This window comes from Telmatherina bonti (assembly GCF_933228915.1).
Source record: "Telmatherina bonti genome assembly, chromosome: 13".
Classification (NCBI taxonomy): Eukaryota; Metazoa; Chordata; class Actinopteri; order Atheriniformes; family Telmatherinidae; genus Telmatherina; species Telmatherina bonti.
In genome coordinates this window covers 35,811,996-35,828,536 of record NC_136611.1, presented here as the reverse complement: position 1 = coordinate 35,828,536, position 16,541 = coordinate 35,811,996, and the positions used below count along the sequence as shown (strand labels likewise).

Below are 16,541 nucleotides of genomic sequence, written 5' to 3'. Positions count from 1 at the left end.
CTTCAGTTCAGCTCTTCAGAAACCTATGGGTGACATCACGGAGGCTCCGCCCATCTTTTATATACGGTCTTTGGTTTACAGGCAGTTAATGTTGCTGCTCTTTTCTTTTTTTTTTTCACTGCAGCAACCTCAGAACCAATCTTTGTGTCTGGACCTTCTGAAACATCAGTAACCAAGGTGTTGTTGGCTCCCTTAGAGACGGTTTTAGTTTCTACGAGATGAGGATTTCAGGACTCATCAGGACTTCTGGACTCTCCAGGACTTGGCATTTAACTGTATCTGGATTTCCATAAGGACGGACAGAAAACACAACCTGTCACAGTTCAGACTGACAGGGCTCAGACCAGAACCAGAACTAGTGACAAAACCAGAACCATTTTATTTGTCACAGAAACAACACTTTTTTTTTTATTTGGGGTAACATGAAGAGTTAACACCAGTTAATGTCACAACTGGCCTCCAACCCCTCTTCAGCATCGTCTTTATAATCATCATCGCCACCATCATAATCTTCATCATCATCATCATCATCATCATCATCATCATCATGGCTAACAGCATGTAGAGTATAATGTCCTGAGCTCCGTCGGTAGGACACATGGTGGTGCGTTCACTGTCTCTGCTGGGATACGGGAAGTGACATCAGCGGTGGGTCAGTAGAAGTCCTGGTCGTAGTCTGAAGCGTCCATCAGCTGCTTCATCTCAGTCACGCTGTTGGCCAGGTAGGACGCCAGCTCCTCTGAGGACACACGGAAAGACAGGTGAGGACAAGTAATAACAGAGGAGGACACTGTTCAGCCTCCTGGTGCTCCATCTCACCTGCTCCCAGTACTCCCAGTACAGCAGAGGCGGACACAGATCCCAGGTTATTACGAGCTGTGCAGTGATAGGTTCCTGAGTCTCCAGGCTGCGCTCCCTCAATTAGCAACCAACTGGAGAGCTCGAATTTCAGAGGACCACCCCTTGACTGAGAAACAGAGAAACTCAGAGAACCTGACAGGAAATAACCGGACTGCCATGGCACAGATGTAGCATTATGCTAGCACTTAGCATAGCATTTTGCTAGCACTTAGCATAGCAGTCATGCTAGCATAAATCATAGCAGCATGATGAGTGGAAACTCAGCTAAACAAGGTGTCATATGACAGCAGAGACTGCTGATTACAAAGCTGCCCATCTCATCAGTGTGGAACCAGCAGAGAGACGCACCTGGACAGAAATGTGTGGGTCGTCGCCAGGTAGGACAATGTCTTGACCCTCCTTCCTCCATTCAATCAGCGCCATGGGAAAAGCAAACACCTCACAGAGGAACACCAAACTGCTTCCCGTGGCGTTCACCTGGCTCTGCGGCGGGACCTTAATGAGGGGGACTGACACCGAGACAGATGGGACATAGGTGAGACTGTTGCCATGTGTGAAATGAGCAACAATGATGTAGTTTAGACTTCAGGAACTCCTCTCCACAGCAGTAAAGGTTCGTTTCTGCTCTATACTGAAGACGATACAGAGTGTTGCTTCTTCTCCGTGTCCTGCACTTCTCCTCTTTTGTCTCTTTCTGAGAAAAACCATTGTCGTAATCGCCTCCATGTTTGTTATTGTCTAACAGTAATGTCAGAGGTTAACTCTGCACGGTCCTCTGGTGTGCTGGCTGGCAACCATGCGAATGTAGAGGATGCATGATAATATGAAACGGACACATGAATTATACTGTCCAGCTAACGCTGTTGTTAGCTAATTTTTATCATGCTTTAGCTAACATTTAGTGTTAGCTATCCAATGTGAGCTAACACTGTTCACCACATAGACCGGAGGTTTTCAACTCAGTCCTATGAGGTCCACTATTCTATTCTATTCTATTCTATTCTATTCTAGCAGACGCAGTCATTTAGCAGACGCTTTTATCCAAAGCGACTTACATATGAGTGAGAACAACACAAGCACAAAATCAAACAGAAGAGGACGTCTCCAACTTTCCAATAAATACAGCTAAACTAAGTGTTGAAGTTCTCCTTGAAGAGCTGAGTCTTCAGCTTGTCCTTAAAAGTAGACAGGGACTCTGCAGAGCGGACAGAGTTTGGGAGATCATTCCACCATCATGGCACAACAGAGGAAAAGAGTCTGGCTAGTGATTTAGTTCCACGTATTGGTGGTAACACGAGGCGTCTTTCATTGGTGGAACGTAGCTGTGGAGAGGGAGTGTAGGCCTGGATTAGGGACTGAAGGTAGACGGGAGCCGTTTGAGTTATTGTTTTGTAAGCCAGAAGCAAAGCTCTAAATTTGATGCGTGCTGCAACAGGAAGCCAGTGAAGAGCGATTAGCAGCGGAGTGACATGAGCTCGTTTGGGTTGGTTGAAAACCAGACGCGCTGCAGCGTTCTGGATCATCTGCAGAGGTTTAACCAGCACGCAGGCAGACCTGCCAGTAGGGAATTGCAGTAATCAATGCTTGAGATGACCAGAGCCTGAACCAACAGCTGGGTTGTGTGTGTTCTGTCAGGTACGTCTGATTCTCTTGATGCTGTAGAGAGCATATCGGCAGGTACGGGCAACCGAGGCAACATGGACCTTAAAGGTCCACTGGTCATCCACCATGACCCCAAGATTCCGGGCAGCAGACGTAGGAACAAGTGTGACAGAGTCAAGCTTCACACTTAATTGCAAATGTAAGGAAGGATTGGCTGGGCAGACAATGAGCTCTGTCTTGGACAGATTGAGCTGAAGGTGGCGAGTTTTCATCCATGCCGAGATATCAGCAAGGCAAGCTGATATTCTCATTGAGACAGTTGTGTCATCCGGAGGAAAGGAGAGGAAAAGCTGAGTGTCATCAGCATAACAGTGATAGGAGAAGTCGTGAAAGCTTATGACTGCACCAAGTGAGGAGGTCTACCACAACACATCTGAATCACATTGAATGGATCCAACAGCCTATCAGGTTCTGCACAAACAATGATTTGAATCAGTTTTGTTGGAATGAGGATACATGGAAAACCTGCTGGATTGCGAACCTTATAGGACCAAGCTGGAGAACTCTAACATAGATGGTACATAAAAACACGGATTTGACTTTGCCCATAGGTTTCTGAAGGACTTAACTGAAGCTCAGTGGGCGGTTCCCACCATTGCCATCTTGGCAAGATCATGTGTCTCATCACTCTGGGAAAATACCAGAAGGAGCAACAAAGTGAATCTGAGATGGGGGCTGTGAGTGTGGAGGATTGACAGCTAATCAATAATAGCTAACCAAGCTAATCTGGAGCTAACTGCCAAATGGAGTTTAGGTGGGCTAAAGCTAAGCTGCACCATAGACTGGCTAGCAACAGCTGTGTGCTTTGTTGCCACCGTATATTGGATACCTGTCCTTAAAATGTACATGACCATAATTATGCCAAATTTCTAGATTCTGCTGTAAACATGTTTATTTCTGCTGTAAAGTTGGTCTTTTTAACATGGGAGTCTATGGAAATTGATTCCCGGAGCCCCTGGTGGATGAGGGGGAACTGCAGTATTTAGCAGTTTAACATCACCTTTAACCGCTGACGTTGTCACTTGGTCCAACATGAAGCCTGCAACACAAAAACATGTAGAAACCAAACATCCCACAGTCATAGTCTAGAGGTGTATTTGTTAAAAGCACAAAGAAGATAAAAGCAGAAAATGTCTGTTGTGTCATCAGCAAAGACAAGTTTATGATAGAATCTGCATTTCATTCACATTTCATTCAAATTCATGCTTCTCTTCAAAGCATAAATTTATTGATGAAATTTCCATTATTTCCTGTTTCAGATCCCTCCTTTCATCCTGCATCTATAAAAAGCTGTAGTTTTGTGTTAATAATCCTGATTTAAGTTTCTAAACGTGTTTTTAGAGGCATGTTGCTCATCTGGTCGGTGCAGCTTCACATACGTGATGAATAAACGTCTCTGTGAGGATTTCATCACATATCTTACAGGGTAACCTGGAGGTGGACTAGTTCACACAGTGGAGCAGTGGACCAGTGGACCGGTGGACCAGTGGACCAGTGGACCGGTGGACCGGTGGACCAGTGGACCGGTGAACCAGTGGACCGGTGGACCAGTGGACCAGTGGACCGGTGGACCGGTGGACCGCTGGACTGGTGGACTGGTGGACCGGTGGACCGCTGGACCGGTGGACTGGTGGACCGGTGGACCAGTGGATCGGTGAACCAGTGGACCGGTGGACCGGTGGACCAGTGGACCGGTGGACTTGTGGACTGGTGTACCAGTGGACTTGTGGACTGGTGGACCAGTGGACTAGTGAATCCCAGCGGCCACATAAACTCAGGCAGCAGTTTTCTCCCATAATGCATCGCTCCTCATCAGTCAGGACATCATGATAAACATTTCCAACTACAACACTTCTACATGTAGTAAATGATCTGTACACGACGACTTTGATCAGAGATCTGGTCTGTGTCTTCCTGGAGTTCAGGCCTCTGGTTTGACCAATCAGAATGCAGTCCTGGGATGAGTGTGAAGCTTGTTCTACCTACAGCCGGTGGAACCTCATTTTACATCCATCTTCTTCTATATTTGATCAAAAACTCTCTCAGACAGACAGATGGACAGATGTCTCTAACCTGAGATGGACTGGATCTACAGACTCAGACATTTAGAAGGAATCTCTGTATGCTGCGGGTCTTTAACGGGAGACCATACTGGTTTCCGCTGAACCACATCCTGCATCCATCACAACATGATGACTGGTCTGGTTGGAGTCCAGATCTTTCACCAGTACACAAACTATTAGCAACCATCAGCCTCAGGTGGTCTTACCTGTGTTGCAGGGACCTGCTTCTCTGGTCTGCAGGTCTTGTTTGGAGAAAGCAGCCTCTCGGAACTGACACATGTTCATGTATGTGGTTCCGTCGCTTCCACACACTGGATCCTGGTCTTCACACACACACACGTCGTCCTCTTCATCTTCCCCTCCTCCTCCTCCTCCTGGTGTGGGCCGCGAGTCCGTCTGGCACCGCAGGCCGGTTCCGCACAGACCGTAGAACCGGCTCCGGTCCCCCGGGTCGCAGGCTTGGCCCTCCAGGTTCCCGCATTCCTGACAGCAGCCGCAGGAGTCCGGGACCAGTCCGGCTCGGCAGCCGCGGGTCTCAGGACACAGGTCTGGATCACAAGGTCCACAGTCTTCCGAACCGATGGTTCCGTTCCAGCTCCGCCTCCCACCGACTCCCAGATCTTCGTCCAGCAGGTCGTAGTCCAGGAGCGGGTCTGGAGGGTCAGAGCTGAGGTCCGGTTGCGGGTTCGGGAAGGACTGGCTCGTGTACAGATTCACGCAGAAACCGAACAGAACCACAGACCACATTATAACCCAGTCTGGTCCGTTCAGCTCCACACGGTCCGGACAGGTGGTTTCGGATCGGGTCGGTCCGCGACTTTGTCCGACTTCCAGATGAAGAACCGCAAGTCAGCGCGTGAGTTTCAGAACCGAGTTCCCATTCCTCCAGAACTCTGAAAGAACCCGGAAAACACGAAGAACCGCCGAGCAGGTCCGGAACGGCTCAGTGTGCGGTTCTGGACTCCGTCACTTCAAACAGCCGAGAGGCTCGCGCTGCTTCAGACCCGCACGGTCAACCACAGAATAAAAAACTGAACTTCCGGTTTGACCCTTCAGCTCGAGACCGGTTTGGGCGAAGAAGACTAGAGATAATCTGACTGGACCTACAGAACCCGGTCCAGAAGGATCCAGCAGAACCCAGTCCTGGAGAACCCGGTCCAGAAGGATCCAGCAGAACCGGGCCCAGCGGGATTCTGGTTGAACTGCTGATAAACATCATGAAGTTCTCAGAGACAGGAGATCATGGACCCGAGACTCTCTGAGACGGACCTGTCCATGTGGACTCCAGATGGAACTGGGTCCTCATGTCTGCTGGAACCTCTGAGAGCTGCAACATCTGGATCAGAGAACCTCCAGATGTGTCACACAGCTGGTCCTGGTGGGTCTCCGTTGTCTAGAGGGTCCTTCAGGCCGCAATGGACGCCCAATGGTAGTAAATATTTACCTAATCTTTTAGTTAGCGAAGATTCCACACACCAGTAGACTCCTGGTCCAGAGTCCTGATCCAGAGTCCTGATCCAGATTCCTGATCCAGATTCCCAGTCCTGATCCAGATTCCTGATCCAGATTCCCAGTCCAGTTTACGTGAATCTGGTCTGGAGCAGCTGGCTGCCAGGATAAATCTCCATGGTAACAGATCCAGTTCTGCTTCTGTGAAACTGAATCCAGGCTGATGTAGTCCAGGAGAGCCGACCTTCATCCCGAACCCTGGTCTTCCTCTTCCTGTCATCACCAGGATCCCTGAATAACAAGGACTCTTATTTTGAAGGAGCATTATCCACGTTTCCTTTCTCGCGTGCAGCTGCAGCATGTTTGATGCAGACCAGTCCTCCTCTTCCTCTTCCTCCTCTTCCTCCTCCTCCTCCTCCTCCTCCTCCTCCTCCCTCAGACAAGACAGATGCTAAACTCATCACCAGCTGAAGTCTTGAGGTTCCCAAGGACATCCAGGAGGAGCGGGGAGCTGCTGGGAGGAGTCCCCCAGAACCGTTTGGACTGAGAACCTGGACGATCTGTCTCAGTTTGTTTCATCTGTCCCACCAAGACCAGTAAGACCAGTACTACCCTCTAAACACCCAGTCAGAGGATGTCATGGTTTGATGTTTGTGGAGAGACCAGACGTTTTATTGTTGACCTGATCCTACAGGCGTCGGGACGCTGCAGGACCACGTCTCCAGGTCCACGTCTCCAGGTCTGGACCACGTCTCCAGGTCCACGTCTCCAGGTCCACGTCTCCAGGTCTGGACCACGTCTCCAGGTCCACATCTCCAGGTCCATGTCTCCAGGTCTGGACCACGTCTCCAGGTCCACATCTCCAGGTCCACGTCTCCAGGTCCACGTCTCCAGGTCTGGACCACGTCTCCAGGTCCACATCTCCAGGACCACATCTCCAGGTCCACGTCTCCAGGTCCACGTCTCCAGGTCCACGTCTCCAGGACTACGTCTCCAGGTCCACGTCTCCAGGTCCACGTCTCCAGGACTACGTCTCCAGGTCCACGTCTCCAGGTCCACGTCTCCAGGTCTGGACCACGTCTCCAGGACCACATCTCCAGGTCCACGTCTCCAGGTCTGGACCACGTCTCCAGGTCCACGTCTCCAGGACTACGTCTCCAGGTCCACGTCTCCAGGTCCACGTCTCCAGGTCTGGACCACGTCTCCAGGTCCACATCTCCAGGTCCACGTCTCCAGGTCTGGACCACGTCTCCAGGTCCACATCTCCAGGTCCACATCTCCAGGACCACATCTCCAGGTCCACGTCTCCAGGTCCACGTCTCCAGGTCCACGTCTCCAGGACTACGTCTCCAGGTCCACGTCTCCAGGTCCACGTCTCCAGGACTACGTCTCCAGGTCCACGTCTCCAGGTCCACGTCTCCAGGTCTGGACCACGTCTCCAGGACCACATCTCCAGGTCCACGTCTCCAGGTCTGGACCACGTCTCCAGGTCCACGTCTCCAGGACTACGTCTCCAGGTCCACGTCTCCAGGTCCACGTCTCCAGGTCTGGACCACGTCTCCAGGTCCACATCTCCAGGTCCACGTCTCCAGGTCTGGACCACGTCTCCAGGTCCACGTCTCCAGGACCACGTCTCCAGGACCACGTCTCCAGGTCCACGTCTCCAGGTCTGGACCACGTCTCCAGGTCCACATCTCCAGGTCCACGTCTCCAGGTCTGGACCACGTCTCCAGGTCCACATCTCCAGGTCCACGTCTCCAGGTCCACGTCTCCAGGTCTACGTCTCCAGGTCTGGACCACGTCTCCAGGACCACGTCTCCAGGTCTGGACCACGTCTCCAGGACCACGTCTCCAGGACCACGTCTCCAGGTCTGGACCACGTCTCCAGGTCCACATCTCCAGGTCCACGTCTCCAGGACTACGTCTCCAGGACCACGTCTCCAGGTCTGGACCACGCCTCCAGGTCCACGTCTCCAGGTCCACGTCTCCAGGTCTGGACCACGCCTCCAGGACCACGTCTCCAGGTCCACGTCTCCAGGTCTGGACCACGTCTCCAGGACCACGTCTCCAGGTCCACGTCTCCAGGACCACGTCTCCAGGTCTGGACCACGTCTCCAGGTCCACATCTCCAGGTCCACGTCTCCAGGACTACGTCTCCAGGACCACGTCTCCAGGTCTGGACCACGCCTCCAGGACCACGTCTCCGGGTCCACTTCTCACCTCTAGCTGGTCTGGTCCACACAGAGACCTCTAGATGGAACCAGGTCCCGTCAGATGCTTTTGAGGATTTTCTGTGGTTGTAAAACAAGACTGGACAGGTATGGACTGGTTCTGGGTGAAGCGGGTCTGGACTGGTTCTGGGTGAAGCGGGTCTGGAGCTGTGCATCTGTCCGGTTTCTGGTTTTCAGACATTATAAATGAATGAAATTTCATTTGAATTAAAACATTGAACTTTATTTGTTTTTTACTTCCAGATTTCCTGGATGGTTTTTGCAGATCTGGGCCAGATCTGGACCAGGTCGGACAAGGTCGGACTGGTCAGACCAGGCCGGACCAGGCCGGACCAGGTCGGACCGGTCGGACCAGGTCGGACCAGGCCGGACCAGGTTTGACCGGTCGGACCAGGTCGGACCAGGCCGGACCAGGTCGGACCAGGTCGGACCAGGCTGGACCAGGCCGGACCAGGTCGGACCGGTCGGACCAGGTCGGACCAGGTCGGACCAGGTCGGACCAGGCCGGACCAGGTTTGACCGGTCGGACCAGGTCGGACCAGGCCGGACCAGGTCGGACCGGTCGGACCAGGTTGGACCAGGTCGGACCAGGCTGGACCAGGTTTGACCGGTCGGACCAGGTCGGACCAGGCCGGACCAGGTCGGACCAGGTTTGACCGGTCGGACCAGGTCGGACCAGGCCGGACCAGGTCGGACCAGGTTTGACCGGTCGGACCAGGTCGGACCAGGCCGGACCAGGTCGGACCAGGTCGGACCAGGTTTGACCGGTCGGACCAGGTCGGACCAGGTCCCGGCTCAGTCGTCCCCCGGTGGGGAGCAGGTGTGGGAGACCAGTAGACAGTGGTAGTTCCACAGCAGCAGCAGGACCATCAGCAGCAGACTGCAGAGCAGCAGGACCACCAGCAGGGGGACCCGTCCACACGCCGGGGGATAGGATCTGTCTTGCAGCTGGAAACAGAGACGTTTGGGTCCAAACTGGTTCCCCTCAGGACCTCTGAGGGGTGAAGACATGGTCCTGGTGGTCCTGGAGGTCCTGGTTTGGTCTTCAGGCGATCCTCAGCTGAAGATAAGAAACAACAAGTTTAGAAACTGGAATTTCATGTTTTCTGGATCCAACTTGAGGATCGGGACCCCAGAAAGGGTCCCAGTGGGTCTGGATGGTCTGGATGTGGACCGGTCCTCACACGGCATGGGGTTTGGGTTCAAGGTCTTCACCGAATCACAGATCTCATTTATAAACGGGGTCTGAAAGCGGCAGACATCACTTTTCACACGTTTGTAAAAAACAGAAGAGGAAGGATTTGTAGACCCCACTGACGACCCTGCCCCCTGACGACCCTGCCCCCTGCAGACCCTGCCCACTGCAGACCCTGCCCCTGTAGACCCTGCACCCTGTAGACCCTGCCCCCTGCAGACCCTGCCCCCGTAGACCCTGCCCCCTGCAGATCCTGCCCCCTGCAGACCCTGCCCACTGCAGATCCTGCCCCCGTAGACCCTGCCCCCGTAGACCCTGCCCCCTGCAGACCCTGCCCACTGCAGACCCTGCCCACTGCAGACCCTGCCCCTGTAGACCCTGCCCCCTGCAGACCCTGCCCCCGTAGACCCTGCCCACTGCAGACCCTGCCCCCTGCAGACCCTGCCCACTGCAGACCCTGCCCCCTGTAGACCCTGCCCCCGTAGACCCTGCCCCCTGTAGACCCTGCCCCCGTAGACCCTGCCCCCTGTAGACCCTGCCCCTGCAGACCCTGCCCCCTGCAGACCCTGCACCCTGTAGACCCTGCCCCCTGCAGACCCTGCCCCCCTGTAGACCCTGCCCCCCTGTAGACCCTGCCCCCTGCAGACACCACCCCCTGCAGACCCTGCCCCCTGCAGACCCTGCCCCCTGCAGACACCACCCCCTGCAGACCCTGCCCCCTGCAGACCCTGCCCCCTGCAGACCCTGCACCCTGTAGACCCTGCCCCCTGCAGACCCTGCCCCCCTGTAGACCCTGCCCCCCTGCAGACCCTAAAAATAAAACAGTAAGAGCAGAAAACAATAAAATAAAGTAAAATAAAATAAAATAACCAGCCTGTCAAACTTATTTAAAAGCCACTGATTAATTTATCTGGTCTTGCGGATCAGGATGTACCCGCCACCCTCCTCCAGATGCAGGCGGTCACAACTCTTCCTTTTATTTTGCCTCGACTGCTGATTTCATACAAACATTTTGTTGACTCTCCACCTCACTGTTCAACACATCGATGTCTGTCTTGGTGAAACTGCATTTCTTTGCCCTTTTCTGCATGTTTGTCATCGTAAACCATGAAAAATCATTCACACATTGATATTCATGAGGCACTTTGCATCGAACATTGGCTGACTGTGTGCGTGTCGACAACGGAACATGAGGCGGAACCTTGTACGTGGACGTTGAGGTGCAGGAGAGCTTTATAACTGCTTGAAGGTGTGCGGCGCATGGTTTTATAACTCTGGATTCTTTTTGCTGTAGTTTGCCATTTCTAGCTTCATTTCTAGTTCATACACTTTTAGTACAGATCCTACACAAGGCTTTTATTGATGAGACCCCAGACCACCTGGCCGTCATGCAGTTAAACCAGCTGATCACATTATCAGAAACAACCACTGTTTTTTTGGTTTAAAGTGGACTAAGTCCTTAAAGTGGACCAGGTTTAGTTTAAAGTGGACTAAGTTCTTAAAGTGGACCAGGTTTAGTTTAAAGAGGACTAAGTCCTTAAAGTGGACCAGGTTTAGTTTAAAGTGGACTAAGTTCTTAAAGTGGACCAGGTTTAGTTTAAAGTGGACTAAGTCCTTAAAGTGGACCAGGTTTAGTTTAAAGTGGACTAAGTTCTTAAAGTGGACCAGGTTTAGTTTAAAGACGACTAAGTCCTTAAAGTGGACCAGGTTTAGTTTAAAGTGGACTAAGTTTCTAAAGTGGTCCAGGTTTAGTTTAAAGCGGACTAAGTTTCTAAAGTGGACCAGGTGTAGTTTAAAGTGCACTAAGTTTCTAAAGTGGACCAGATTTAGTTTAAAGCGGACTAAGTTTCTAAAGTGGACCAGGTATAGTTTAAAGTGGATTAAGTTCTTAAAGTGGACCAGGTTTAGTTTAAAGTGGACTAAGTTTCTGAAGTAGACCAGGTTTAGTTTAAAGTGGACTAAGTATCTAAAGTGGACCAGGTTTAGTTTAAAGTGGACTAAGTTCTTAAAGTGGACCAGGTTTAGTTTAAAGTGGACTAAGTATCTAAAGTGGACCAGGTGTAGTTTAAAGTGGACTAAGTTTCTAAAGTAGACTAGGTTTAGTTTAAAGCGGACTAAGTTCTTAAAGTGGACCAGGTGTAGTTTAAAGTGGAGTAAGTTTCTAAAGTGGACCAGGTTTAGTTTAAAGCGGACTAAGTTCTTAAAGTGGACCAGGTGTAGTTTAAAGTGGACTAAGTTTCTGAAGTAGACCAGGTTTAGTTTAAAGTGGACTAAGTTTCTAAAGTGGACCAGGTTTAGTTTAAAGTGGACTAAGTTCTCAAAGTGGACCAGGTTTGGTTTAAAGCGGACTAAGTTTCTAAAGTGGACCAGGTTTAGTTTAAAGCGGACTAAGTTTCTAAAGTAGACCAGGTTTAGTTTAAAGCGGACTAAGTTTCTAAAGTGGACCAGGTGTAGTTTAAAGTGGACTAAGTTTCTAAAGTGGACCAGGTTTAGTTTAAAGTGGAATAAGTTCTTAAAGTGGACCAGGTTTAGTTTAAAGTGGACTAAGTTCTTAAAGTGGACCAGGTTTAGTTTAAAGCGGACTAAGTTCTTAAAGTTGACCAGGTTTAGTTTAAAGGGGACTAAGTTCTTAAAGTGGACCAGGTGTAGTTTAAAGTGGACTAAGTTTCTAAAGTGGACCAGGTGTAGTTTAAAGTGGACTAAGTTCTTAAAGTGGACCAGGTGTAGTTTAAAGTGGACTAAGTTTCTGAAGTAGACCACTTTTAGTTTAAAGTGGACTAAGTTCTTAAAGTGGACCAGGTTTAGTTTAAAGTGGACTAAGTTCTTAAAGTGGACCAGGTGTAGTTTAAAGTGGACTAAGTTCTTAAAGTGGACCAGGTTTAGTTTAAAGTGGACTAAGTTTCTAAAGTGGACCAGCTTTAGTTTAAAGTGGACTAAGTTCTTAAAGTGGACAAGGATTAGTTTAAAGCGGACTAAGTTTCTAAAGTGGACCAGGTGTAGCTTAAAGTGGACTAAGTTTCTAATGTAGACCAGGTTTATTTCAAAGCGGACTAAGTTTCTAAAGTGGACCAGGTGTAGTTTAAAGTGCACTAAGTTTCTGAAGTAGACCAGGTTTAGTTTAAAGTGGACTAAGTTCTTAAAGTGGACCAGGTTTAGTTTAAAGTGGACTAAGTTTCTAAAGAGGACCAGGTGTAGTTTAAAGTGGACTAAGTCCTTAATATGGACCAGGTGTAGTTTAAAGTGGACTAAGTTTCTAAAGTGGACCAGGTTTACTTTAAAGTGGACTAAGTTTCTAAAGTGGACCAGGTTTAGTTTAAAGTGGACTAAGTTCTTAAAGTGGACCAGGTTTAGTTTAAAGTGGACTAAGTTTCTAAAGTGGACCAGGTGTAGTTTAAAGTGGACTAAGTTCTTAAAGTGGACCAGGTTTAGTTTAAAGTGGACTAAGTTCTTAAAATAGACCAGGTTTAGTTTAAAGCAGACTAAGTTCTGAAAGTGGACCAGGTTTAGTTTAAAGTGGACTAAGTTCTTAAAGTGGACCAGGTGTAGTTTAAAGTGGACTAAGTGTCTAAAGTGGACCAGGTTTAGTTTAAAGTGGACTAAGTTTCTAAAGTGGACCAAGTTTAGTTTAAAGTGGACTAAGTTTCTAAAGTGGACCAGGTATAGTTCAAAGTGGGTTAAGTTCTTAAAGTGGACCAGGTGTAGTTTAAAGTTGACTAATTTTCTAAAGTGGACCAAGTTTAGTTTAAAGTGGACTAAGTTCTTAAAGTGGACCAGGTTTGGTTTAAAGCGGACTAAGTTTCTAAAGTGGACCAGGTGTAGTTTAAAGTGGACTAAGTTTCTGAAGTAGACACGGTTTAGTTTAAAGTGGACTAAGTTTCTAAAGTGGACCAGGTTTAGTTTAAAGTGGATTAAGTTCTTAAAGTGGACCACGTTTAGTTTAAAGTGGACTAAGTTCTTAAAGTGGACCACGTTTAGTTTAAAGTGGACTAAGTTCTTAAAGTGGACCAGGTTTAGTTTAAAGTTGACTAATTTTCTAAAGTGGATAAAGTTTAGTTTAAAGTCGACTAAGTTCTGAAAGTGGACTAGGTTGGGTTTATAGCGGACTAAGTTTCTAAAGTGGACCAGGTGTAGTTTAAAGTGGACTAAGTTTTTAAAGTGGACCAGGTGTAGTTTAAAGTGGACTAAGTTTCTGAAGTAGACCACTTTTAGCTTAAAGTGGACTAAGTTTCTAAAGTGGACCAGGTTTAGTTTAAAGTGGACTAAGTTCTCAAAGTGGACCAGGTTTAGTTTAAAGTGGACTAAGTTTCTAAAGTGGACCAGGTGTAGTTTAAAGTGGACTAAGTTTCTAAAGTAGACCAGGTTTAGTTTAAAGCGGACTAAGTTTCTAAAGTGGACCAGGTGTAGTTTAAAGTGGACTAAGTTCTTAAAGTGGACCAGGTTTAGTTTAAAGTGGACTAAGTTTCTAAAGTGGACCAGGTTTAGTTTAAAGTGGACTAAGTTTCTAAAGTGGACCAGGTGTAGTTTAAAGTGGACTAAGTTTCTAAAGTAGACCAGGTTTAGTTTAAAGTGGACTAAGTTCTTAAAGTGGACCAGGTGGACCAGGTGTAGTTTAAAGTGGACTAAGTTCTTAAAGTGGACCGGGTTTAGTTTAAAGTAGACTAAGTTCTTAAAGTGGACCAGGTATAGTTTAAAGTGGACTAATTTTCTAAAGTGGACCAAGTTTAGTTTAAAGTGGACTAAGTTCTTAAAGTGGACCAGGTTTGGTTTAAAGCTGACTAAGTTTCTAAAGTGGACCAGGTGTAGTTTAAAGTGGACTAAGTTTCTGATGTAGACCAGGTTTAGTTTAAAGTCGACTAAGTTCTGAAAGTGGACTAGGTTGGGTTTATAGCGGACTAAGTTTCTAAAGTGGACCAGGTGTAGTTTAAAGTGGACTAAGTTTCTAAAGTAGACCAGGTTTAGTTTAAAGCGGACTAAGTTCTTAAAGTGGACCAGGTGTAGTTTAAAGTGGACTAAGTTTCTGAAGTAGACCACTTTTAGTTTTAAGTGGACTAAGTTCTTAAAGTGGACCAGGTTTAGTTTAAAGCGGACTAAGTTTCTAAAGTGGACCAGGTGTAGCTTAAAGTGGACTAAGTTTCTAATGTAGACCAGGTTTAGTTTAAAGCGGACTAAGTTTCTAAAGTGGACCAGGTGTAGTTTAAAGTGGACTAAGTTTCTAAAGTAGACCAGGTTTAGTTTAAAGTGGACTAAGTTCTTAAAGTGGACCAGGTTTAGTTTAAAGCGGACTAAGTTTCTAAAGAGGACCAGGTGTAGTTTAAAGTGGACTAAGTCCTTAATATGGACCAGGTGTAGTTTAAAGTGGACTAAGTTCTTAAAGTGGACCAGGTTTAGTTTAAAGTGGAGTAAGTTTCTAAAGTGGACCAGGTTTAGTTTAAAGTGGACTAAGTTCTTAAAGTGGACCAGGTTTAGTTTAAAGCGGACTAAGTTCTTAAAGTGGACCAGGTTTAGTTTAAAGTGGACTAAGTTCTTAAAGTGGACCAAGTTTAGTTTAAAGTGGACTAAGTTCTCAAAGTGGACCAGGTTTAGTTTAAAGTGGACTAAGTTCTTAAAGTGGACCAGGTTTAGTTTAAAGTGGACTAAGTTCTTAAAGTGGACCAAGTTTAGTTTAAAGTGGACTAAGTTCTCAAAGTGGACCAGGTTTAGTTTAAAGTGGACTAAGTTCTTAAAGTGGACCAGGTTTAGTTTAAAGTGGACTAAGTTTCTAAAGTGGACCAGGTTTAGTTTAAAGTGGACTAAGTTTCTAATGTAGACCAGGTTTAGTTTAAAGCGGACTAAGTTTCTAAAGTGGACCAGGTGTAGTTTAAAGTGGACTAAGTTTCTAAAGTAGACCAGGTTTAGTTTAAAGTGGACTAAGTTCTTAAAGTGGACCAGGTGTAGTTTAAAGCGGACTAAGTTTCTAAAGAGGACCAGGTGTAGTTTAAAGTGGATTAAGTCCTTAATATGGACCAGGTGTAGTTTAAAGTTGACTAAGTTCTTAAAGTGGACCAGGTTTAGTTTAAAGTGGAGTAAGTTTCGAAAGTGGACCAGGTTTAGTTTAAAGTGGACTAAGTTCTTAAAGTGGACCAGGTTTAGTTTAAAGCGGACTAAGTTCTTAAAGTGGACCAGGTTTAGTTTAAAGTGGACTAAGTTCTTAAAGTGGACCAAGTTTAGTTTAAAGTGGACTAAGTTCTCAAAGTGGACCAGGTTTAGTTTAAAGTGGACTAAGTTCTTAAAGTGGACCAGGTTTAGTTTAAAGTGGACTAAGTTTCTAAAGTGGACCAGGTGTAGTTTAAAGTGGACTAAGTTCTTAAAGTGGACCAGGTTTAGTTTAAAGTGGACTAAGTTTCTAAAGTGGACCAGGTGTAGTTTAAAGTGGACTAAGTTCTTAAAGTGGACCAGGTTTAGTTTAAAGCGGACTAAGTTTCTAAAGTGGACCAAGTGTAGTTTAAAGTGGACTAAGTTTCTAAAGTGGACCAGGTGTAGTTTAAAGTGGACTAAGTTCTTAAAGTGGACCAGCTTTAGTTTAAAGTGGACTAAGTTCTTAAAGTGGACCAGGTTTAGTTTAAAGTTGACTAATTTTCCAAAGTGGACCAAGTTTAGTTTAAAGTGGACTAAGTTTCTAAAGTGGACCAGGTTTAGTTTAAAGTGGACTAAGTTCTTAAAGTGGACCAAGTTTAGTTTAAAGTGGACTAAGTTTCTAAAGTGGACCAGGTTTAGTTTAAAGTGGACTAAGTTCTTAAAGTGGACCAGGTTTAGTTTAAAGCGGACTAAGTTTCTAAAGTGGACCAGGTGTAGTTTAAAGTGGACTAAGTTTCTAAAGTAGACCAGGTTTAGTTTAAAGTGGACTAAGTTCTTAAAGTGGACCAGGTTTAGTTTAAAGTGGACTAAGTTCTTAAAGTGGACCAGGTGTAGTTTAAAGTGGACTAAGTTTCTAAAGTGGACCAAGTGTAGTTTAAAGTGGACTAAGTTTCTAAAGTGGACCAGGTATAGTTTAAAATGGATTAAGTTCTTAAACTGGACCACGTTTAGTTTAAAGTGGACTAA

At 47.4% G+C, this 16,541-nt stretch overlaps 1 protein-coding gene across 1 annotated transcript; it reads right to left on the bottom strand.

The window, feature by feature from the left end:
• Window positions 1-376: 376 nt before the first annotated feature.
• kazald3 (Kazal-type serine peptidase inhibitor domain 3) lies at window positions 377-5,492 on the bottom strand. Its single transcript, XM_079251464.1, has 4 exons — window positions 4,793-5,492; window positions 1,210-1,370; window positions 820-967; window positions 377-739 (listed from the first exon to the last, which is right to left on the bottom strand). The coding sequence occupies exons 1-4, from the start codon at window positions 5,331-5,333 to the stop codon at window positions 654-656; spliced, it is 936 nt and encodes a 311-aa protein (XP_079107590.1). The 5' UTR covers window positions 5,334-5,492; the 3' UTR covers window positions 377-653.
• Window positions 5,493-16,541: the final 11,049 nt, after the last annotated feature.

Excerpts from the sequence above, each read along its gene's own strand:
- kazald3 (XM_079251464.1), bottom strand. The coding sequence starts at position 5,333 with ATGTGGTCTGTGGTTCTGTTCGGTTTCTGCGTGAATCTGTACACGAGC. Across the intron at positions 1,371-4,792 it reads AGCAGGTCCCTGCAACACAG|TCCCCCTCATTAAGGTCCCG; the intron begins GTAAGACCACCT and ends TCTCGGTGTCAG. Across the intron at positions 968-1,209 it reads ACCCACACATTTCTGTCCAG|TCAAGGGGTGGTCCTCTGAA; the intron begins GTGCGTCTCTCT and ends TCTGTTTCTCAG.